Genomic DNA, 25808 nt, shown 5'->3' on the forward strand with positions numbered 1-25808 from the left:
TTCAGGTTCTCACTTAATTATGGAACTTACCTGACTGATTTGGGATCAACTACAATCTCTCCCAAGATTGTTATGGGGTTAAAATAAGGTGAGATCCTCAGGTGCAACATTTTAGATTCCTAGAGGAATTAAAGAGAGATATTTTTTTAGGAAGAGAAATATTTGGAAATCCCATTTGCTCCAATGGCTCATAGAAAATTATTCAGGAGAAACTGTTGAGTAATCTGTATTCCTGGGTGCCAAAACAAATGTTCTCCTTGGCTTCAGTATATTATTACTTGGATTCTTAGAGAGCAAATACTTGCTTTTTTGAATATTAACTTCGCTCTTGTTTCTTTCTAGTCCTACGGTGGATATGTTACATCTCTGGCGCTTGGGTCTGGTACTGGCACGTTTAAGTGTGGAATAGCTGTGGCTCCTGTTTCCAGCTGGGAATATTATGGTATGGAAAAACAACTAACAATATGAGGTTTTGTCAGCTGGATACAGAAAATGGGTTATTTTAAAAAAATTAGGTCACTGCTAGGCTTTTGCTAGCTATGAAAAAAAAAGGTTTGAGGCACACTTCATCTAAAAACACCTTTTTCAAAATACACTTTCTTTTGAAAACAAACACACCTTCTCCTGGGCCAAGCTTGCTTTGAAATAGTTTGCAGAGTTGCTGAGTGTATGTCTTCAAAGCGGATGTTCTTAAAACAAACACGGCAAAACAGAGGCCTTTTCAAAGACACCATTGTCCATGAAACCGCTCCTGTTTCCAATTATTAGGTGCCCTTTTTAAGATCAATCGTAGCTTCAGATGTTAAACTTTGGCTGGGCCTGCTCTTCATCTCAATCGGTTCTGCACGCAATCTTGTGGCTATGAAGCTGGCAACTTGGCATGAGGCCCAGCTACTTCTTGAACACTCCTCCACCTTCATTACCTTATTTATGCCATCCAAGGCAACCTTTTTTTTTTTTACCCTTTCCAAGGGTTTGCTGCTGAAGAAACAATACGAAATGGTACTCGGCCCACAAATCAAAACACATAGAATCAGGGGTAAAATCTACTTTCCTTCCCTACCGGTTCGGAAGTGTGCGCACATCACGTGCGATTTAGACCCTCTGCACATGCGCAAAGCCTTCTACGCATGCTCAGAAGGTCAAAAACAGGTTACTTCCTGGTTAAAACCAGGAAGTAACAATGTCCGGGTGAGTGGGCGGAGCCTCGCACTGCCACAGCTACCGATTCTCTAAACCACCCGCCACCGCCGCTACTGTTTCATCCAAACCAGTGCGAACCAGTAGCATTTCATCCCTGCAGAGAATGCATATCAAAGAGACATATACTTCCACAAAACCATCAAATTAAGGTACAAACAGTGTTATTTTGACAACTCCCTGCTTCCTTGGCAAAAACGTATTTTCATAATAAATTCAGTAAGCAGGTCTATCTGTGTAAAATGCTTTTGCGCTTAATATACAAACTAAGAGAGTGAAGGCACTCTCATCACTCTGGCTAATAGTAGGCTTGCCCCCTATGGCTGCTTTGATGTGTTTTGTAGTGCGAGGCCAAAAACTGCCCAAACTTCCCCTTGAATGCCCAACATGAATGAATGTAAACGCATGCTTTACAATACATTTGCTCTTGTGTGCGTGTTAATGTGTCTCTTGTGCGTTGTGACAACTGCATTTATTGTATATTGCAGCATCCATCTACACTGAACGATTTATGGGTCTTCCAACCAAATCTGACAATCTTGAGCATTACAAAGTAAGAATCCTGTAAACATTCCTATATTTTAATTATACTCTTACTGTTTAATTTCAGATTTCCTTTTCCTGCCTTTTGCTCCTTGGCTGAATGTGTGGGCTGCCCTCTTCTTGTCTCTGCCAGTTCTTCCATCTAACATTGTCCTAAATTGATATTTGATGGTAATTGAGAGGCCTTGTCTATTTGGATGGGGCAGGGGTTGTGGTTGGCAGAGGGTAACACTTGGTTTTATACAGGAAATGAATAGAATAGAATAGAATAGAATAGAATAGAATAGAATAGAATAGAATAGAATAGAATTCTTTATTGTCCAAGTGTGATTTGACACACAAGGAATTTGTCTTTAGTGTATATGCTCTCAGTGTACATAAGGAGAATAAAATACATTCATCAAAAATAAAAAGATACAACACTTAATGACCTCTTTGGGCAGTTTGCGCTTTCTGAGTTGGCACAGAAAGAACATTCTTTGTTGAGCTTTTTTGATGACGTTTTTGACGTTAGGTGTCCATTTTAAGTCTTGAGATAGAACCTAGAAACTTGAAGGACTCTACTGTTGATACTGTGTTGTCTAGTATTGTAAGAGGTGGTAGTATAGGAGGTTTTTTTCTAAAATCCACCACCATTTCTACGGTTTTAAGTGTATTTAGTTCAAGATTGTTCTGGATGCACCACAAGGCTAGTTATTCAATCTCCTGTCCATGCCCTCATAACATAGCCTTTACCTCATCTCCGAACTATTCCCGAGATAGCTTAAAATGCCTTGAGCAGTTCCAGTATTTCCACAACATAAGTCACAACAATAAGCCTTGGTTGTGAGCCGATGCACTTCATTTATTCTGTTGGTTGGTGTTATAGTTAACTTATGGCCAGCAGGTCCATACAAGAGTCATTGTGTTGGTATTGAACTGCTCCCTGTGGTCCCCAGGCACTGTCTTTGGGAAGGAAGAGAAGCCAGAGAAATAAAACTTGGCTCTTTTGCTGTATCCACCAGGGATTGGCTTAGAGACCTAAGATGGCCTGAAGGCAGTGGGCAGAAGGAGGAAAGGGAGGGGGGAGAGAGGGAGAAGGAGGAGAGAGAGAGAGAGAGAGAGAGAGAGAGAGAGAGAGAGATGCCTCTGCTGCTTCAAAATCCAACTTTCACTAGGTTTCTCCATAGTTCTTCAGTCTGCTTTTTAAAATAAAAGTTTAATGCAATTCCGTAACAGTGTTAAACATGTATTCAAAAGAAGCCTATCAGATGCTAGTTGGAGTCCCTTTAGATGCGCTCACACAAACCACCTGGGCAAAAACTGAGTGACAGATGATATCCTTGTCAGTCTGTCTATCAAAACTTGTCACCTCCCCCGCTCAGCCTGTGTTGATAGATGTTTTTCCATCTAATGTTTGAGGACTGGGAGAGGAACAAAACTGAAGGTATCTTCCAACTTTCTTTTTTTAATATGCCCTGTGCACAGTGAATAAGGGCAGTGTCATTGGCTGGCAAGATAGGTATTGCCAGTGATGGCATCCAATTTTGTGCCAGTATGGTTTGTGGATGGCTCAAGGGATTGGCAGATAGTAGTTTAACTTTACTGGAAAAATGAGGTGTATGGTTTTACATAGCATTGTCTCCATGGTCTTTTCCCTCCAATCTGAAACAAAACAGAAGAATCTTATCCATAGTACATTGAACATTTTGGGCTACTTATGCGGACTGTTTATGATGTAGAAATAAGACAAACCAAGCCTTATTCACCAAAATGAGAAATTAAGATGAAATGAGATGTTTATTGACCCATTCATAGGTTTATCTTGCCTCTTTTTTCTGGGCTATACCTTTTCTGGGCTACCTAAGAAGGAAGTCGTTTCTTTGAACTAACCCTAAGGTAACCATGATTCAAACAAATTTTCAAAATAGATTTGCAACACAATGTATTACTAAAATGTACATCTGGCTGATGGCTGTATCTCTTTTAATGATAACTCCTGTGAGTCTTGCATTGAAATATTTCTATGAGATGACGCTGATGATGTTAACCATTTAGTCATGTCCGACTCCTGGCAATTCTATGGACCAGGTCTCTCCACATCTTTGCACTATTATGAGAAACAGTTAGTCCTCAACTTATGACCACAACTGACCCAAAATTTCTGTTGCTAAATGAGACATTTGTTAAGTGAGTTTTATCCCATTTTACACAGTTGTTAAGTGATTCACTGCAGTTGTTAAGTTAGTAATATGGTTGTTGAATGAATCTGGCTTCCCCATTGACTTTGTCAGAAGGTCGGAAAAGGTGATCATGTGACACACACACACACACCCAGGACATTGCAACCATCATAAATATGAACCAGTTGCCAAGCACCTAAATTTTGATCACATGACTGTGGGGATGCCGCAACAGTCGTACGTGTGAAAAATGGTCCTGTTGTAATTTTGAACAGTCACTAAATGAACTGTTGTAAGTTGAGGTCTATCTGTATTTGCAGGTAATTCCTTAAACAAAACCCACGGAGCCTGAGATTTAAGAACAAATAGCGGAAAGTAGAGGAGAACTTTTCATTGCCTGAGAGGTTACTGTCACAAGAACATAGGACAATTGGGAATGAAGGCACCTATCATTTTTACATTTGGCAACTCCGTAATGGTTCGTTATTTTCCCTTTCAGAATTCAACAGTTATGGCAAGGGCTCAGAATTTCCATAATGTGGATTACCTTCTCATCCATGGAACGGCAGATGGTGAGGTCTATGAAAAACTGGTACCAATCCTAGGAGAGAGAATCACTTTGTTAAAGAAACATTAAGCATTTCTCTGTTCCTGTGAGCAGGGTCAATACATTTAGACATATTTTCATTTTCTATCTGGCACATTGAGTACTGCTGACTCATTGTTGATCGTCCCTGCTATATCGCTTGTTAACTCATGACACGAGTCTAATGTTCTACTCTTGCGTGCTTTCTGGTATTTTTCAGACTGGTGGGATTTTTGTTTTTAATCAGCCACATGCACTTTCTTAATTTCTTTTCTTCCTTGTTTTTTTTTTTATTATTATTATTTCAGATAATGTTCATTTTCAAAACTCGGCACAGATCTCCAAAGCCTTAGTCAATGCACAAGTGGATTTTCAAGCAATGGTAGATATGATCAAATCATTTAAGCGTTAATAGGGTCACGCAAATAATTTGGGGTAGTTTTTTCAGTATTAGATTAGGAGTGGGGATAGGTTTTAATCCACCCTTGGTCATAGATGTTCGCCTGCTAAATTTGGGGGTGTTATTCTCACCCAGTTCAGCCTACTTTACAGTGTTACTTTTAGGAGCGGAAAATGGGAGGATTGATTGATTGATTTTGATTACATGCCATCAAGTCAGTATTGAGTCTTAGTGGCCACCTAGATTTTCTGCATGGCAATCTGTTCCTAACTTGTGTTTTAGGTCTTCCAATAGTAAAAGATTAGGAGGGACTGCTGTATATGCTGCTTTGAACACCTGAATGAAAGGCAGGCTATAAATCTAATAAATAAACTGCTATTGCAACTCAATCAATCAGAATAGAGCTGGAAAGGACCTTGGAGGTTTTCTAGTCTAGCTCAAGCAGGAGATCCTATACCATTCCAGACAAGTGACTATCCAGTCTTTTCTTAAAATCCTCCATGAAGCACTGACGTCTGGAGGCAAGCTGTTCCACTGGTTAATTGTCCTCACTGTTAGCAAGTTTCTCCTTAATTCAAGGTTGCTTCTCTCCTTGATTAGTTTCTATCCGTTGTTTCAGACCACAATGAGATGTAGCATAGCCAGATAATATATTAGAGTATATGGAAAAGAATGGGAGGACTTCCAGAATTAAAACCAAGCCTCCAAATACTACAACTAATTAAATAAAATTTAATTAATCTCAGATATCCCTTTAATTATAATTCTGTTTAGCAGGTATGACACTATAAGTCCAAACTGTGCCCAATAAAATTGTTTGTAAAGTGGCCTAAATCTTGGGAAATTACTAAATGTCACAGGATTTTCACTTCACTTTCTCACCCAAAGTATTGCAAGATTTTAGGTGGGAAAACGTGCAAAGGCCACAACTTTTGCTGATCTTTTGGGATTTAAATAGATAATTTTAGGCTGAATTTTTGGTCCAGCTGCTGCTTTTCAGGGTATCATATGGGATATGGGATCCTGCCTACAGGAACAGTACTGCTGACCCCGTGCTTATGTGGGGGGCCTAAAATCTTTCTCCAATGGGCAAAGGACAAGACTGATGGCTTAAGCATCTTCATCTCCTTGTGACTCCTTTTAAACTGGAATCATAGATGCAAATGCCTGCCATCATAACTTCTTATCTCCCAATAAAAGAGGAGAGTGGAAACTAATCAAGGAGAGAAGCAACCTGAAACTAAGGAGAAAATTCCTGGCAGTTAGAGCAATCAACCAGTGGAATATCTTGTTGTGGGTACTCCAACACTGGAAGTTTTTAAGAATGAACAACCATTTGTCTGAAATGGTATAGGGTTTCCTGCCAGAGCCGGGGATTGTTCTATAAGACCTCCAAGGTCCCTTCCAACTCTATTATTCTGTATTCTGTATAAACTCTTATTCTGTATTCTGTATAAAAGGGAGATGTGCCCTAGATGCCAAAATTGTTGTAAACTTGGCCGGGGGGGGGGGGGGCGGGGGGTGAGAGAAAGGTTACTTCTAATAGGAAACCTGCATGTTTATGCTACTTGTCAAAACACAAATAGAAGAAAAGTTTTTGTGATATAAATGGGGTGGGGGCTGATTTTGCAATTCTGAAGATCACATTTCAAGACAAAGCCTAATGCTTTGTTTTCATTACAATTGTTGTTTTCATTACAATCAATGCAGATTGGCTCCTTCGACTTGGATGTTTGCCATTGTAACCTTGCTGATGCCCCTTCAGGGACCTAAATGGCTTTTGTTATGAATAAGAGAATTACACAAGTTTTGGCTTTTGTTCTTTTTTTTTTTTTAATTTATATCCCGCCCTTCTCTGAAGACTCAGGGTGGCTTACACTGTGTGAAGCAATAGTCTTCATCCATTTGTATATTATATACAAAGTCAACTTTATTGCCCCCAACAATCTGGGTCCTCATTTTACCTACCTTATAAAGGATGGAAGGCTGAGTCAACCTTGGGCCTGGTGGGACTTGAACTTGCAGTAATTGCAAGCAGCTGTGTTAATAACAGACAGACTTAGTCTGCTGAGCCACCAGAGGCCCTTGGAACAGGAAACACCCCACCCCCTCTATGTATAACATACTACAACAGCAAGGTCTTGCTATGCAATCTTAGCCAGCAGTTTGGCAATTCGGGTCTCACCGGATCAAGGTTGACTCAGCCTTCCATCCTTCTGAGGTTGGTAAAATGACGACCCAGATTGTTGGGGGTGATATGCTGACTCTGTAAAGCGCTTCGAGAGGACTGTAAAGCACTGTGAAGCGGTATATAAGTCTAAATGCTATAGTGCTATTGCTTAGCGGGTGAGAGCATAAGATGAGATGAAAAGACCCAAATACCCTTTTCTGTCTCCCACCCCATCTTACAAAGTTTTTACTATTTGTTTGAATTCTGCTTAAGAACATAGAATTGAGATAACGTTTCTCTTCCTTTTCAGTGGTACACAGACCAAAACCATGCAATTCCAGGCCTTTCTTTGAAGCATCTCTACATTCACATGACACATTTCCTGAAACAGTGTTTTTCTCTGCCTTAAGGAGTCCTCTCTTCTGTCTTGATTCCAAGACGAAGCAACGTGAATTGCACAAACTATGCACATTCCAAAAGTAGGCTAAAAATGGAATTAAAGAGCTGTCGATGATTCTTACTGACCCTTGTGTACCGCTTGGGAATTTTTGTTAGCCTGGAAATAAATGAATAAAAATAAAAGTGTGAAATTAAAGGCTGCATATTTTGCTTATTCTCTCCCTCTATTGTCAGTAGTCTCACATGTCAAATACAGGCATACATTCTGAGTCAAGAATATAAAGAATTTGGGGGGTGAAGGGGAGAAGCGCTCTTGGAGACAGTCCTGTATCTGGGTGATTATTCAATCTAGCAAATGGATTCACTGGGGAAAAAATGCTTCAGAAGGATCAGAGGCAATTTCGCTGTAAATGAAAGTCAACAAAATTGCTGCTTAACACTTGGCTGCATCTCAACTGAGCGAAATGATTCTTTTCAGTTAAAAGTGAAATGTGTGTTTTGATATTGGTCAAGGCAAGTTTGGGTTTAGCATTTGGTGATCCGCTTTAAAATTTGGGTCTCAGGTAGAGCACTTGTAGGCATTATTATATATCATCTTTATTCATTAAGCATGAAACTCAGTCAACTGAACATTCAAAAAGGCATCACAAATACCATTGACTGGTGCTAATAGTGGATATGGGTTGCTGCCAGCGTCCTAGGTATCAACCAAGTACCTTCTTAAGATGTACGACTTTCCAAGTAGCGTAGTTTTTTGCAGTTCTGCTGGTGTTATTGCAGGAAGCTGCAATTTGTTGATGTATCTTATAAAATTCTTGGACGTGATACCAAGTGCCCCGATGACAATGGGTATCACTGTTACATGTTTCATCCATAGCCATGTAGTTTCAATGGCCAGGTCGTGATATTTCATGATTTTTCCAGTTCTTTTTCTTCAACTCTGGCATCTCCTGGTACCACGATGTCAATAAATTATTATATATCAATAATTCAAGTTAGTTGAATTAAGGATAGTTCAAGCAACTATCGCCCAATTACTTGTCTGCCAACAACATTCAAACTTTTTACAAGAATACTGGCAAATTCAGTATTCAATCATCTGATGGAAAACAGTAGAACAAAAAGGAAATTATAAAAAATCAAGAGGAACAAAAGATCATCTGCTCATTGACAAAATGGTACTAAAAATGCAAAACGAAGAAAAATTTAAATATGGCATTATTATTATTATTATTATTATTATTATTATTATTATTATTATTATTATTATTATTATTATCATCATCATCATCATCATCATTATCATCAAATACACAACAATATGAAATCACAGCCACCAATTCTTTAGCTGGTGTTGGCCTCCATAAACATGGAATTCTTCTTGTTGGTTCAGTTACAAGCCAGGAGAAAGGCACTGGAGACAAAATGGAGGCTGGAGGCTGATTGGAAAGAGGGTCCATTTATTGATGAAGAAGAAGCACATTTGTAGTTCTGGTGCAGCTGACTACATGGAGTTGAGAGTGGGAGGTATTTATACCTTCTCTTGGGCTTTGCATTTGAGCTTCCTGTTCCTGTGCAAGAACATATATTCTATTGCTGTTGTCAGACTCCCATGGTCATGTTTGTCTGAGCTACGTTTGGTTGAAGTTTGGGCTGCTGGTGCAATGAAGGCTTGTGTTAGGTAATTCCAATTCCTCCTAGCTGAGGGCTAATCCTACCTTTGTTGGATCTTGGGTGAGGGTATTTGCTTATGAATAGAGCTAAGTACCTCTTTATTTCTTAAGACTTAAGTGCTGACATCTGCTGAGGGCTATTAAGAAAAGTGGGGGCTGTTTTCCAAGAGCATGTTTCTTCATTTTCATCCAGAGATATATAATATTCTGCCTTTTTTTAATATTTCTCAAAATATTTCATTATTCTAGGAGAGGAAGAACTACATTCCCAAGAACTTAGAATGTCATAATGTATTGGCATAGTATACATTATCCAAGTATGTGGCCTTTTGCAATTGACAGATAGAAATTTTGTCACTGCATACATTTTCTAAGTGCCATCTAAGGTTTTTTTTGGTGTGGCACCAGTGTGCTGGTAACCAGTCGGACTACCATGGCTGGTTTATGCCATAATCTTTCAACTTCAATTTTCAGATCATGTTTTTTTGTGATCTTTTCCAATTCTCTAACTGATACTATTTCCTAGTAATGCCTTATCAATTATCCACACTTTTCTTTTCAACCACAATTAAATCTGGTGTGTTATAAGACAAATCTTTATCAGTTTGCATTTGTATATTTTAACACACACATTTTTAACTGCTTTCTCAACTCTGTGTTCCCACCACTTTGAATCATTTTTGACTGTGACTGTGTATGTTATTGTTTATTTTTCTTTATTTATATACCACATTTTATTACTTTTATAAATGACTCAAGGCAGCAAACAGTTTATTTATTTTATTTATTTATTTATTAATTAAACTTTTATACCGCCCTTCTCCCGAAGGACTCAGGGCGGTGTACAGCCAAGATAAAAAACAATAAATATACAAAGTTAAAAATCAATTTAAAATACTTATTCAATGGTGGCCGAATTAAAACCGTCAAATTGACGAACCTAAAATACCCCCATATAAAATTACAGAAAATTTAAAAATTTAAAATTAAAATTATGCAACTTTCTTGTATCTTCTTTTTTTGTTGTAATAATTTTATTAAAAGTTTTAGTAACAAAAATAAAAGATATTACAAAAAAAAGAGGGAAAGAGTGCAAGAAGGCAAAAAAAAGTAAAAATAACCCCCTTAAGAAAGTAATCAATTTCATAATCATTTCACCTCCTCTTAATTAACAAATACAAAACTCTTCATACTATAACTCATCTTTTAACAATAAGCAAATTAAATAAGTAATATCCTCCTCTTATCCAATTATCAACAAAAAGTCCAAACAGAGCACTAAAATATTAACACTAATTAGCATATATAAAAAACACAACATTCGTGATCTCACGTCTTAGCTGTAAGCAAAACTCCATTTAAAAGGCATAAAATACTCCCTGAGTAATCCCCTTAAAATTTAACATGGCAAGTTTTTCCTTTAAAAAAGACCAGCTTCAATACACAATATTTTCCCCATTCCAAATCCCAACAAATCCAAAGAAAATCACCCATGTCCAACCAATGCCATGTCCCATTCAAATAAATATTCCATATTTCAACTTCATAAATCCACATTTCACAAATATCCAACATGCTTGGGGTGGCCCTGTATCTAGGTCACCTCAGCTCTAGTCTAACGTGTTAAACATTGTCATATTTAGCCAAAGGACTAAAGGTCCAAATAAATTTGAGGTAAGATTTTAGGAATTATAAAGAATCCTTTACATGGGAAAACCCCACTATCCTGATATACACAAAATAATAGAAATTAACTTAATAAAAAGAGATAATTTCTCCTTTAAAAAGACAAATTGTCCAAATTTTCTTAGTTTAAGTAAAAAGGAAATCGGATACAATGCCAGTTTAACTACTAATGATCCTCTCATAATTGAGAGCAGAATGTCTGTTGTAAAGCGAGGCAGTTGTTAAGTGAGTCACAATTTTATAACTTTTTTTTGCCATGGTTGTTAAGGGAATCACTTGCAGTTCTTAATAATATGGTTGTTAAGATAATCTGGATTCCCCCTTTGATTTCCTTTGTTGGAAGCTAACTGGAAAGGTCACAAGTGGAGTTTTCATGTCAAATGATCTAAGTGCCAAAGCCCACTGCAACTACATAGCAAAAAAAGCTCTAAGGGTTGTAAACCTAATTTTGCGTAGCTTCTTTTCCAAAAACACCACACTACTAACCAGAGCATATAAAACATTTGCTAGACCAATTCTAGAATACAGCTCGCCTGTTTGGAACCCTCACCACATCTCTGACATCAATACAATTGAACGTGTCCAGAAATATTTTACAAGAAGAGTTCTTCATTCCTCTGAAAACAACAAAATACCTTATCCCACCAGACTTGAAATCCTAGGCTTAGAAAACTTGGAACTCCGTCGCCTTCGACAAGACCTAAGTTTAACTCACAGAATCATCTATTGTAATGTCCTTCCTGTCAAAGACTACTTCAGCTTTAATTGCAATAATACAAGGGCAACCAATAGATTTAAACTTAATGTAAACCGCTTTAATCTAGATTGCAGAAAATATGACTTCTGCAACAGAATCATCAGTGCTTGGAATACTTTACCTGACTCTGTGGTCTCTTCCCATAATCCTAAAAGCTTTAACCAAAAACTTTCTACTGTTGACCTCACCCCATTCCTAAGAGGACCATAAGGGGCGTGCATAAGCGCACAAACGTGCCTACCGTTCCTGTCCTATTGTTTTTCTTTTCTTCTTCCTATATATGTTTATATGTGTATATACTATATAATCTTTTTGTATGATGTTGTGACAAAATAAATAAATAAATAAATAAAGTGGTGATCAAATGAACCCAGGACTCTGCAACATCTTAAATACGTGCCAAATGTCAAGTACCAGAATTTTGATCACATGATCATGGGAATGCTGTGACAGTTATAAGTGCGACTACCAGTGGTAAGTCACTTTTTCCAGTGATGTTGTAATTGCGATGGTCAAAAATTAATGGTTGTGAGTTGAGGATTACCCATAGTATAAAAAAATAGGACACATAGAGTAACTATAGGGCAGTGATGGCAAATCTTTCCGGCACCGAGTGCCCAAACCGAAACACGTGTGCATGTCTGTGCATGTGCGCACCCTGGAGTGCTAGAAACCTGAAGACTAGCTGGCCAGCGCGCACATGCCTGTTTTTGGCCCATTTTCAGGCTGTTTTTTGGCCTGAAAAATGGCCTGAAAATGGCTGAAAAGCAGCCTAAAAAATGGCCTGTTTTGTGGGTATTTTTTGGGTCGTCCCACTCCAGGGGAAGGATACTGGAAAATCCCCATTCCCTCCCAACTCCTGGGGGAAGGATATTGCAAAATCTCCATTCCCACCCTACTCTGGGGCCAGCCAGAGGTGGTATTTGCCGGTTCTCCAAACTACTCAAAATTTCTGCTACTGGTTCTCCAGAACCTGTCAGAACCTGCTGGATTTCACCCCTGGTATATGGAGTAAATTTAATTCAAATCAACTTGCTTACAAGGCTGATAGGATTCTCTTGATCCACTGAACAAATGAGTAGAGAAAGGGGTTGTGGGCTGCTCGTTTGACACAAGTTAATTTTATTAAACTTCATTTTCACTTTGTTTTTTTACCGAGATGTTTTAATTGGTTCATTAGGGATGGCTTTATTATATTCTATTATAAACTGTCATACTGTTTACAAGTCTCCAAAATGGGTGGTATATAATTTTTTTTTAATATAAATGAATAAATGCTTGTAGGGAAAGTGCCAAGGAGTTGTACGAAGGAGATAATATTCAGTACATGAAATGCGGAAGCCTTGTAATATACAATGGAATAGATTAAGCCTCCAGCAAAAGCTGCTTTTGTGGCAAGATTGTAAAAAAGACAGAAACTGGGTAAGGCCATAGATTCACAATAGGGATTCATAAGAATTGCCAGCTCCCAAATTCCTTTAAGCAACAGGAGTTGAGAGGTGTTGGGTGGAGAATTCCAGTTCCTATCTATTCTGGCTAGCAATTATTGATTCAGGATGATGAGAGCAAAGTTCATCAACATCTGGATGCTTAGAAACCTGATTCTTGCTTTATACCATATACTGTGTCTCCTAGAATAAGAAGCATGGTGGACAGTTTAAGATGCTAGATTAGGAACAAGGTGTTCCAGATTCTAGTCTTCCTTTAGGCACAGAAACCAGCTGGGCTGGGTTGGTGCTAGCCCAAATGGTGCTTTTGTAAAAATTAGAAAAAAGTGCTTCTTTCTCTTGTATTCTTTTAAGTTAGTTCACTATTTATTTTTCAGCAATAACATTTATAATAAACCTGCCCCAACAATTAAAACCCAAATGAGCATAGATTAAAACCAAGATTAATACCAGACCAACAATCAAGAAGTAAACAAGTTCCAATCAAGGGACTGCCAAATAAGCTAACAGTAAATAGCCCAACCAAAGAACCACCAAAACCATATCCACCGGCACCGACAGGGCAAGTCATTAGAATATAAAATGAGAGCAAACCCCACTCCCTACTAGGACGGATGATGTTACCTAGTATGGTGATGAAATGTCTGCAACAAAACAACCAAACTCGGAGAGACCCCTCAATTATAATAAAGTCGTTCTGTTTGCAGGATACAAATCAAATTATTGAGCATAAAATAGTAGAAGATTTGCATTCCTAACTAATAATTATGGATACAAAGCCAGTAGGATATATTTGACCTTGGGCCAGTCACTGCCTCTGAGTCCTATTCAGCATATGAGAAGCTGGCTGAAAAAGGAAAGCCATGGTTGTGTTATGAGCAACGTTGCTATGAGAATTAGGCAAGCAGAGTGCAAAACTAAGCAGACAACAAAGCAGGACAAACCCTATGAAGAACAAGATTTCTATATGAACAACAAAGAAATCCTGGATTTTGTGTACTGTAATCTAACTGGACATCTCTCTTTTGCAAACCAAAAGTGGCAGCAAGCAAAAAAACTCTTGCTCATATTTTTTTTAAGGTAGAGTGGCAGGCTTTCTGCATTTTGATGAGCAACTAAAGGCTTAATATACATTATATGATTTTTTTTTCTGCAAGCTTTCCTCCTTCTAAGTCACACTAGTGACTTAAGGGAAGATCACACTTCTAGCACAATTGTTTGCGATGGTTCCACGTAGGTTGGAACCTCCCTAGCAGATTTGTAGCTTTTAATAGAATAGAATAGAATAGAATAGAATAGAATAGAATAGAATAGAATAGAAATCTTTATTGGCCAAGTGTGACTGGACGCACAAGAAATTTGTCTTGGTGCATATGCTCTACTTAAAAGAAAAGATACGTTCATTAAGAATCATAAGGTACAACACTTAATGATACAACACTCAATGATAAGCATAGGGTACAAATAAGCAATCAGGAAACAATATCAATATAAATCATAAGGCTACAAGCAACAAAGTTACAGTCATACAGTCATAAGTGGGAGGAGATGGGTGATGGGAATGATGAGGAGATTAATAGTAGTGCAGATTTAGTAACTAGTTTGACAGTGCTGAGGAATTATTTGTTTAGCAGAGTGATGGCGTTCTGGAAAAAACTGTTCTTGTATCTAGTTGTTCTGTTGTGCAGTGCTCTACAGTGTCGTTTTGAGGGTAGGAGTTGAAACAGTTTATGTCCAGGACGTGAGAGGTCTGCAAATATTTTCACAGCCCTCTTTTTGAAAGGTGATTTTATGAAAGTGATTGATGGAGAACCAAGTTCCTTGTCCCAGACAACAACATTGAAAGCATAGAGATTATTGATTCCCGTCAGTCACTAGTGCCCTTCACATTTTGAACTGAACATGTGAAAGTGATGCCTGAAGCAAGCTATAGTAGTCCTCTTCCCAGTGGAACTAAAGCCATAACATCAACTTTGTAACACCCCAGCAGAAGCATGACACAGACGATTAAATGCCGAGGTTCACATGCAGACACGGTTGTTCCAACACCGACTGCAAAAACTCATCCTCAACCAGACAAGTGGTGACTGGCTTCATATATTTTCATCAACGGAAACACAAATTGCATCTATATTACAATTGTATCTGTTTTTCCTCCCCAGAGCCAAACAAGTTGCAATTACAGGGTGCAGATGTTGAGTGTATTTTGCAGAATTGGTTTAATAACTCGTTAAGCGGAATGATTCCTATTGTGTTGTAATGGCATCATAAATTAACTTTCAATGAGAAATGCCACAGTCTCAGACTGCATTGAGAAGTACTTCGCAGTTAAAAAAAAAAAAATCCTTTTTTGCATGAACTGAAGGAGGATAAGTTCACTTCAGAACTGAATCTATATTCAGTAGTTTAAAATTTTTTGGAGGCTCTGTTTCACAAGGGATGGGAACTAATGTTGTAGTAATGTATTAATCAGTGTTCAACTAGAGGGGATAATATATGTGTATGTCTTTTTTATGCACCTTTTTAATGCTTTGATTGCTTTGTGTCTTGTGGTTTGTTTTTTTCCTTTTGTCCCTTTGGAATTTTTTTTGGGGGGGGGGGGGAGGGTTGTATTTTAATTTTGTTTTGAATAAAATAAAAACATATACTGATAATAAAAAAAGAATTGAATCTATATAATTCACGCTGTGGTGAGCAACTGGTGTTTATACAATAAGTAAGCTTTCTACCCACATTTTTTTTTATTGTGGCTTGTACATGTGCCTGAGCTATAAACCCAAATGATAAAGCACATTAGTACCTTGCTGATATTGCCTATGTCTTTTATTATTGTAACTCTAGATTTTTTACCTTATATACCATATTGTGTTGCATTTAGCAGGAATGGTGTGAGATACAGTTGTATGTACGTTTCAAAGCTGTGTCTCGCCAATGAAAGCCCCCCCCCCAATTGTACCTACAGGATCTCTGTTCATAGAAATGCTAAATGACGGATAAGACTGCACACCATACGCCCTCTGCTGTCTAACGCCAGGGTCCTAGCTTGGTGACAAATGCACAAAAATGCTGAAAAGATGCTGAAAAAATACACTAGTTTCTAGATTTAAAAGTTATCCAGCGATACTGCCATGGCACTTTTAAAAACATATAAAAATTAGGCAATAATTAACTATCTTAAACTTGTTCTTATTTCTGGCTGGCTGTTCATGGAACTTTCCCCCATTGTACATAATTGTGGGCCAATATCATTCTCCTGTGTTGCCCCTGAGATGTTGGCTTAACTCATCCTCACCATAAGTGAGACTGAAAGTGTTCAATATTCTTTCCCTTGTCATTCCCATTCTCTCCAGATTAGTATTGACAGGTGGTTAGAGACCCACAAATGACATGCCATTATAGCGTTCTGCCATCTCAATTCAGCAGTGAGGAAAGACTCATGGAATTTTATTCAATGGAAATGAACTTCTCTGTTCTATGGAATGCTACCTGCAGAATTTGAAGCTCCAGAAGAGAATGGCCACCTTATTAGGTAGACTCAGATAGGTTCCTCAAACAGTAGATCAGCTTTCCTCCCATTGTTCCCATGCCCCTCAATTGATGCTTTATGAAAATGCTTGCTTGTTGTTGATGTCTGCCTTCCTTAATCACGCTCTCCCAACATTGGAACAGTGTAGCTGAGAGTATATGGGTTATGTTCACATGACAGGTATTGATACCATTATGGCTGCAAATTAAACAAGCAGATACAGGTAATCCTGTCTCTTACGTTCATTTAGTGATCATTCAAAGTAACAACGGCACTGGAAAAAGTGACGTATGGCCGTTTTTCACACTTACGACCATCCCATGGGCACGTGATCACAATCTGCATGCTTGACAACTGGCATGTATTTATGACGGGTGCAGTATCCCGTGGTCATGTGATCCCCTTTTCTGACCATCTGACAAGCAAAGTTAGTGAGAAAGCGAGAGTCATTGAATAACGGTGTTACTAACTTAACAACTAGAACTGATTCACTTAACAACTAACAGCTGTCTTGCTCAGCAATGGAAATTTTGGGCTCAACTGTGCTTGTAAGTCAAGCTGTCCTGAATGCAAACAGAATTGTACATGGCACCCAACGTGCCTTGCAAATTTTCAATTAGCCTGTTTTCTTAGAGATCACTGCAAGGTTCCATCTCTTTCTTAGTTTTGAAATAAGATTTAATTGATAGTTCATCAGCATCTATGCTGGGAAAGATAAGTTTCATTGAGGTAGTCCTCAACTTATGATCACAAGTGAGCCCAGAATTTATGTTGCTAAGTGAGAACATGGCTAAGTGAGTTTTGCTCCGTTTTATGACTTCTCTTGCCACATTTGTTAAGCGAATCCCAGCAGTTCTTAAATGAATACCATGTTTGTTAAGTGAATCTGGTTTCCCCATTGACTTTCAGAAGGTCACAAAAGATGATCAGATGACCAATAGGCACTGCAACCTTCAGAAATATGAATCAGTTGTCAAGCACCCGAATCTAAATCACATGACCACGGGGATGTTGCAATGGTCATAACTGTAAAAATTTGTCATTAAGTGACTTTTTTCAGTGTAACTTCATAACTTTGAACAGCCACTAAATGAACTGTTGTAAGTTGAGGTCTACCTGTAATCTTCTCGGTCACCTTTGAGCATGTGCTAAGCCAGGTCTGCTGCATTTGGGAAACTTCCTGCTGATTCTGCCACACAAAATCCTCAATTTATGCTCCAAAGTCTTGTATGTTCCATTATAGGACACTATTGCATGTGTCCTCTCTGATTCTGGGATCGATGAACACAATTCATTTTATGCCAGGGATAGTACCACTTGCTTCATGTGTAGGTTACCAAATGAAGTTTCTAAGCCCAATTCAAAATGATGTCTTTATATTAGGGATCCCAACAGAAAACTATACAAATGATACACGATACTTAATATTACACATACTAACAGCAGCACGTATAGCTTACGCACAAAATTGGAAGAAGGAGAACCCACCAACAGAAGAAGATTTAATTAAGAAAATCCTAGAATGTGCAGAGATAGATAAACTCACAAAAGAAATCAAAGAAAAAGAGGATACAGAATATTATAAGGTCTGGTCTAGATGGTATGAATGGTTGGAAAATAGGAAAGATGAGAAAATTGAATAACAGGGTAAAATGTAGAGGAAATAAAGGAAGATAGATAATATAAAAGTAGAATAAGATAGAATTAAAATATGTGTAAATAGTAAGAAAGGACCGCTTTGAATAGCTAATAAGAAACGATATGTATATAAATGTTGTATGCTTGTCTTGTGTTTTAATGGGTTCAAAATAAAAAACTTTTTTTTAAAAAATTAAAAAAACAAAACAAAATGATGTCTTTAACTTGGGTGAACACTTCTGCATTCTGCAAACTTCATTTTTAACCACTTCAATGAGCCAAGTTAAAGGCATGAATAATTGCGGTCCATTCCATTCCTGTGACAGTCAGCTATTGTTTGGGTGACAGTTCAATCTTTCTGGGCCCACATGGGAGGTCTAGAATCCTGAGAGCATATTATGGCCAGTCTCATAAAGTTGGTTATTGTCATAGGCATAACCAATCCTCAAACCTTCATTTACTGGAATGCAAATGGATGAAGTTTCTTTTCTGTGGATTTTCAAAGTGTCCTCCACCACTCCAGCATATCCTCTTTTGGGAGCTGGGGGGGCGGGGAACCTCTAGCGGGAACACCTCATAAATGGGATTCAGCCAGTTCTGTCCGGTTTGGGAGAACTGGCAATGGTGACTGTGGGAGGCTCCGCCCACCCACCCGGACGTAATGCACAAGCAAAAAACATGCACGGAAGGCCATGCGCACGCTCACATTTGCGAACCGGTAGGGAAGGTAAGTGAATCCCACCTCTGGAACACCTCCGAATAAAACACTGGACTGCAACTTTCTATCATGTTTATTTTATGAAAAATACCTCTGAAATATATGCAGGGATCAGAAATAGTATTTGAAATTAAAAAAAACCAGGCTTGAAATTTGAACAACTTCTTTTTGCAGCATGCTTGCTTACCGTCTAATTTTGTTGTAATGTTAAAATAAATAAAAACAAAGTCAAATAAAATCACTTAGATATCGTACCTGGCAGTTTCCAGAGGAGATACCCTGTTTTCCCAAAAATAAGACCTCCCTGGATAATAAGCCCAATCGGGCTTTTGAGCACATGCGCTAAAATAAGCCCCTCTGAAAATAAGCCCTCCCCAAAATTATTTAAGTGCATGCACTGCCAGTTAGGGTTAGGGAGACAGAGCTGGAAATCAGGTAAGTTGGCAAGAGGAGCCCCATCTTGCTCCACGCATCCCAAAATAATAAGACCACCTCAAAAATAAGGCCAAGCGCTTATTTCGGGGTTCAAAAAAACAACAACAACAGGGTCTTATTTTTGGGGAAACATGGTATTTGTGAGTCCATATTGAAGATGCTGGGTTTGGATAGCGAAGGTTTTAAAAAATGGATTTTTCACAACATTTTCTCCCTAATTGTGGAAAATTTCCCAAAATATGTATGGAAAAAGGAATATTTTTAAATGTGAGAAAGGTAAGCTAAAACATTTTGACAAATAATCTTTCTGATAGCATACGGCCCATAAAATAGATCAAAGTTGTCATTTCGTGGATCATTGATACCCACATAGTCTGAGGCTTCAGGAGGAAATGATGCTTTATAGTTTTACAGAATTATTAAAGGGACTATTTTTGGAAAAAAACATTGACACTACAGCCAGCTAATAGACTTCCAAAAGTTGTAAATTCAAGAATCACATTTAATAACTTCCTTTAGGCTGCTAAACTGCAATCACGGACTTCCTGTTTTTCGTGCTGATATTTGTCTTGTCCCTGGAATTAGATAAGCAGGTTCCCAATATATGGTCTATTTGATAGCAAGGAAAGAGGTGAACCTTGAAGATGGGTTATTGCAAAGAGGCTCAAAGAACAGGAAATATGAATGACCTATATCTTCCCATTCCAACCTTAAGATTTAAGTATGCTGCTGATTTCGCCTTTTGGACTTATGTGCCATCAGGTTTCGATGGTAACTGAAGCACAGGTGTAAAAGAGAAGATAATGTGGAGATAAAAAAAAGAATGCAACAATCTTCCATATAACCATTTACCGTGTGCATGTTGTAAAGCTGATACAAGATAGAGTAACTTCTGCTCTGGGGATTGCCAGATTCAGGGGAATACACAGCTGTTACCTGGTAAATACCTATGAATGTACCTGAGAGATGAAGGAAGAGAGAATATGAAAGAGAGAAATTAACATAAATGGTGGAAAATTAAAAATATGGTTGTGATGGTTATTCTCACTTTCCTGAATATTAAATACAAAAGAACTGTTTTGAACCAAGTATGAATAAATTCATTCTGTTAAGGGTCTACTTAATAGTCTTCCAACTTCAGATCAGGGGTGGGCTGCTGGGGGTTCGTAGGGGTTCAGGAGAACCTGCACAGTTTGGAGAACCCCCAAATCACACTCCTGGCTGGCTCCAGCCACCCACCCCACCCCTCCCAGGAGTCTCCACGCAGCCCATTTTGGATGCAGGTAGGTGCAGGGCATGCACGGAGGCTCAGGGAGGGTGAAAAATGGGCCTACCGGAAGTTTGGGAAGGTCGGAAACAGACCAGTTTCCAGCCTCCAGAGGGCCACTGGCTGTTTTCATCCTCCCGGAGCCTGGGGAGAGCAAAAACGCCTCACCTCCCGCCATGGTGCAGGAAGCCGACTAGGCCGCGCCCGCCATGGCCATGCCCACCCAGCAACCAGGCAGAAAACCCTTTACTAACATTTTTGAAGCCCATCCTTGCTTCAGATATGAAGAAATTCCTTCAGAATTCAGTTGAAAGTGTATCCTTTGAAACAGAAGTAATATTTGATGCTAAAAATGAAATCCATGAAGTATAGGAAGGGACAATTGTCAATGAGTGGCAGCTCCTGGGTCCTTAACTATTGGGCCTGTTTCCTGAAGCTGCCAGGAGTGTCCTTAAATTTTCAGGACTGCTGTACCGCAATGTAGGCAAGGATCACTTTATCAAAGTTTCACGAAGGGCATCATGAGCACTATTACGCGTCTTGTTAAAAGCTGAACAGGGACAGGATTGTCCCTCTAAAATTAATATGGTAAAATAAACAGTATACTTAAATAGGTTTTCTTTGGAAAGCAACCGTAATACTTCGTTTCTTGGCTACTTGACTCCCACAACGGATCACTCCGGTATCACTAGGACAGATAATTTTTTTGACAGTGAGCTCTCGTGGCCTTTCCTCTAACAGTAGATCGTATGTCAACACTGATGTCAAAGTAAACAGAATAAATGTGTGAAATCAGTTGTAAAAAATTGTCGAATGGCAAACAACAGGATTTGTTCATTTGATTTTTTTTTTTCCGAATTGAGTAAATTGTCAGCAATGATGCAGTCTCGTAAGTGCTTACTGGAGCTGAACACTATATATGAGGCTGAGTAAGAAGACTAGGAGGCAATTGTTTTAGGATTCTCCAGGGTTCCAGAAGTTGCCAAAGGAAGAGAAACCGTTCTGCCTTTCCTGCTTCTTCATAGCCTTTCCAAGCATCCAAAGGTAAGAGGTAGACGGAGAGCTGGAGTATCAGTCTGGTGATCAAAGAGTCACTTTTAAGGGCTTAGCAGGCACCAACAGGTTGCCTTTGAATATCAGAGACAGAATCAGGGAGCTGTTTCTTGAACATTAGCAATGATTGAGCAATGGATTGCAAAATTGTTTAAAATTCCATTTTATTTGAAAAGAATAGGAAAGGGTTCACATTGGAGAGGTTGTGAACATATTGGGAAGTCTGGTATATCAAACAGAATACAAAGAAAGATAAATTAACTATTACTGTGATTCTAAAAAGTAGTCATTGTAAATCCAATGTTTTACTTGTCAAAATCTTTGAAAATAATAAATGTGTGCTCCTCTATAAAACTCACCTAATTTTTTTAAAAAACTATTTAACATTTTTAATGCTGTTTTTGTAAGCTTAAGACAAAAAGCCCAGAGTATGTTGGCTGAATTTAAGTATTGCTCAATGACATTAGCTTCCAGGAAAAGATATATATGCAAGGAGAGTCCAATTTTTTTATTTTACTTCCAAACTACAGACCAATTTATGTTAAGCATGCAAACTGTCACTCAGTCTAGAAATGAGCAAGGATGTTTCCTGCCATCATCATCATCATTATTGTGATTATGATTATGATTACAGAAGGGGATCCTGCCAAATACTGATCAACACCAGTGATGATGATTATGCATGGTTACATGGATGTTGAAAAGTACTTTGCTACTCTTTTTTTTTTCTTTTGCATTATTTATTCTCCAGCTCCCAGCATTTTGTTTCCGTTTCACCTAGAAAGTGCTTTGAATCAAGGTGATGGTGTGCATATACTTTGCTAGCATATGCTATAAGAAAGTACTCTCCCTAGAGAGATATTGTTGTTTTGATTTGGCAAAGTTCCCTTTTCAGAATAATGATTTCTCCTGAAAATCATTTGACATGAGTTTATCTTCAGAAAAGAATTCATATGACTCTCGTACTTCAAAAAATATTGCTAAGGTGCATAGCAACTCTCCTGGAAACCATGATCTATTATTAATGGCTATTAGATCATATGAAGCATCGCTTTTGCTGCGCATTGGCTGTTTCAGTTTTAAATTCCAGTTTCAGCTGAATACATATGCGTAAGAATAGAGCCTGTCATCTAGAAAAAGATATTCAAATGTAAATTCTATTGAAATCACTAGGAATGGCAAAGAATGTATTTAGGTTGAAAGTGTTAATGTACTTAGAATCAAAGAGCTACTATAAGAGGGTTGACTGATTTTGTTGTTGTAGACTAACACAGTCAACTTTCCATAAATTGTTGAAACAATATATACTTATATGCAACATATATCCGTGTATATATTAGATAGACAGACAGACAGACATTATGTACAGGTAATCCTTGACTTACAACAGTTTGTTTAGTGACCGTACAAAGTTATAATAGCACTGAAAAATGTGACTTATGACTATTTTTCAGAGTTACGACCTTTGCAGCATCCCCATGGTCGTGTGATCAAAATTCATATGCTTGGCAACTGGTTCATATTTATGACCGTTGCTGTGTCCCAAGGTCATGAGATTCCCTTTTGCAACCTTCTGACAGCAAAGTCAATGGGGAAGCCAGGTTCACTTAACAACCGTGATGCTAACTTAACAACTGCATTGAAAGAAAGCAAGAAAGGCTATAAAATGAGGCTAAACTCACTTAGCAAATGTTTCACTTAACAATAGAAACATTGGGCTCAATTGTGGTCTTATGTCAAGGACTACCTGTATATGCATAAGTGTGTAAAACCCAGTGGTGGGATTCAGCCAGTTCGCACCACTTCGGGAGAACCGGTTATTAACTTTCTGAGCAGTTTGGTGAACTGGTTGTTGGTAGAAATCATTAGGACAGAGAACCGGTTGTTAAATTATTTGAATCCCACCGCTGGTAAAACCATACATACACACGTACAAAGACACATACCAGGGATAGGCAAATTGTTGCTGTCCAGATGCAACTACAACAGTCTTTTATGCTCAACCTTAGCAGCTGTAACTGAGATGTCCAAATTTCTGGGTGACATTAGATTGTCTATTGCTGTGGCAGTATGAAATGCAATCTATATTTTTTAGACAAGTTAATCAATTTAGAGATCTTGGCTCTTATCTGGAAACACATCAGATCTGAGCTATGAATCACAATAAAAAGGTATCCAAATAAATAATTATTGCAACCCTGATTTCAAGCAAAAATTACATGGACCCATTTCTTAAAAAATAAAAGGTAGAAGAGATTCTTCTAGTATTTTTAATTTGCAATTTAGCTGTAATATAGAGATGTCTTTTTAAAAATCTAACACGTAAAGCAGAATTATGCAACTCATTTTCTATTTAAAAATGGGACATGTCAACATTTTTTTTCTCTGTGAAGAATTAAACAAGATGTGCTCTCAATTAAAAAATCTGAAGGATATACTAATAGTAATTATAACTATAATTACATTATATTATGAATATAATTACAATCTGAAATTCCAAATATTGATCTTACTAACAATAAGTCCCCCCCCCAAAAAATAAGGTAAATCAGATTTGAGGGGTGAGAGTTAAACCGGTCTGCTCACTACACAATGCCTTGAATAAAAATTGTTGTATATTCATAAACTCTAATCACACCAAGCTTTTTGAAGAACCAGAAAATATAAATGTAATTAATATAAATATCAGGATGAGCAGTAGTTGCCTAGTGGTGCTCTGGCAGCCATGTCTAACTTGGATGCCTGCTAAATATGTGAACTTCACCTCCCTGGATCCCCCAACCACCATAACCATTGGTGAGAATTCTTGGAACTAAAGTCTACATCTGGAGAGCATCTGAGTTGTTTGAGATACTCATAAAGTGCGATTTAACTCATTAGTTAGGCTATTCTTAGATTTAACAAAATTTCTGAGGTAGAGCAACAGAACCATCTTTGGATAAGAGCCAGGTTCCTTTTTGAAAACCAGTGGATGTTTTTCTGGGAGAATCGTAGTTTCAGTAGGGGTTATGTTGCATCTCTAGTGGTCTGAACAGGGGCCACTCATTTTTTTTTATTTAGTTGTGTTTTCTAACATTTCAGAAACAATAGATTAACCCCCATTGTGGTGTCATTTTGTCTTTGCTATTTCAGGTAGCTGTTGGTACAAAATACATCTGGGTTTTTTCCTCTTTATTTTTTAAACAAAGATTATAAAATGAAATTACTTAGGCTAGTCAAGCCATTTCTGTCTTGTTTGAGGATGATTGAAGATGTTATAATCCTTGTGTTTTAAATGTAAGGAAACAATATTTTTATTTATTGTATTTAGAGACCACCCATCTTCCTCATAGAACGATTCTGATTGGTATTTATCTTTCCAGTTCCACTTTTACCCTTTTCTTTCTACCATCGACTTCAAGACAAAGGAAAAACACATGATAATTGCATTCTATTTTAACCTTTCAAAAACCTAGAGGTGTGATTACTTTAAAAGATACTGAATTTCATGATAGCAGGGATATTGGATGAGTCAGGGACAACTCTGTACTTCCAGCTATTAGCCAGAAAATTCCAAATTCCTGCATGAAATGTTGATAAAATCATAAAGTATACATGTGGATCTTGAGAACTGAGTTTCAATATATTTTCCCACATCACCTGTTCTGGATCAGTATCTCTGATTTCTGAATACAATTATGAAGATTATGTTCTGAGGAGCTGCTGTGATATATAGGAAGGGTTCTAGTTAATTTGGGGAAGGGAGGGATGGAGCAAGAAGGGAAAGAAAGGAAGGAAGGAAGGAAGGAAGGAAGGAAGGAAGGAAGGAAGGAAAGAAAGAGAGAGAGAGAGAGAGAGAGAGAAAGAAAGAAAGAAAGAAAGAAAGAAAGAAAGAAAGAAAGAAAGAAAAAGAAAGAAAGAAAGAAAGAACATGCCATTTTATACAGAAACACTGGGAGGCAGCATTGCACCACTAAAGGACACCAGCAAATAAAAAAAAAAACGAGAACAGCATTATAACTGAAGGTGAGAGGAGAACGGGACCATTGATAGTAGTATGTGCGATGCATAATTTGGAAGTTAGTATATAAAATAAACAAGCAAAAAGTCACAGCTAAGTTCCACTGAAATAAAAAAAGCATAAATCAACTATGAGCGATATACTCCA

General features: G+C 38.0%; 1 protein-coding gene across 2 annotated transcripts in view; it reads left to right on the plus strand.

Moving 5' to 3' along the window:
- FAP (fibroblast activation protein alpha) overlaps positions 1–7656 on the plus strand; it is a 65992-nt gene extending 58336 nt beyond the window's left edge. For both annotated transcript variants that reach the window (XM_058191672.1, XM_058191681.1), the window contains 5 exons: positions 343–442; positions 1689–1753; positions 4405–4477; positions 4800–4873; positions 7372–7656. In XM_058191672.1, coding sequence (XP_058047655.1) covers positions 343–442; positions 1689–1753; positions 4405–4477; positions 4800–4873; positions 7372–7470 — 411 coding nt within the window. In that variant the 3' untranslated portion in view covers positions 7471–7656. The remainder of the gene's footprint in view (positions 1–342; positions 443–1688; positions 1754–4404; positions 4478–4799; positions 4874–7371) is intronic.
- Positions 7657–25808: the final 18152 nt, after the last annotated feature.

This window comes from Ahaetulla prasina, chromosome 1 (genome assembly GCF_028640845.1).
Source record: "Ahaetulla prasina isolate Xishuangbanna chromosome 1, ASM2864084v1, whole genome shotgun sequence".
Lineage (NCBI taxonomy): Eukaryota > Metazoa > Chordata > Lepidosauria > Squamata > Colubridae > Ahaetulla > Ahaetulla prasina.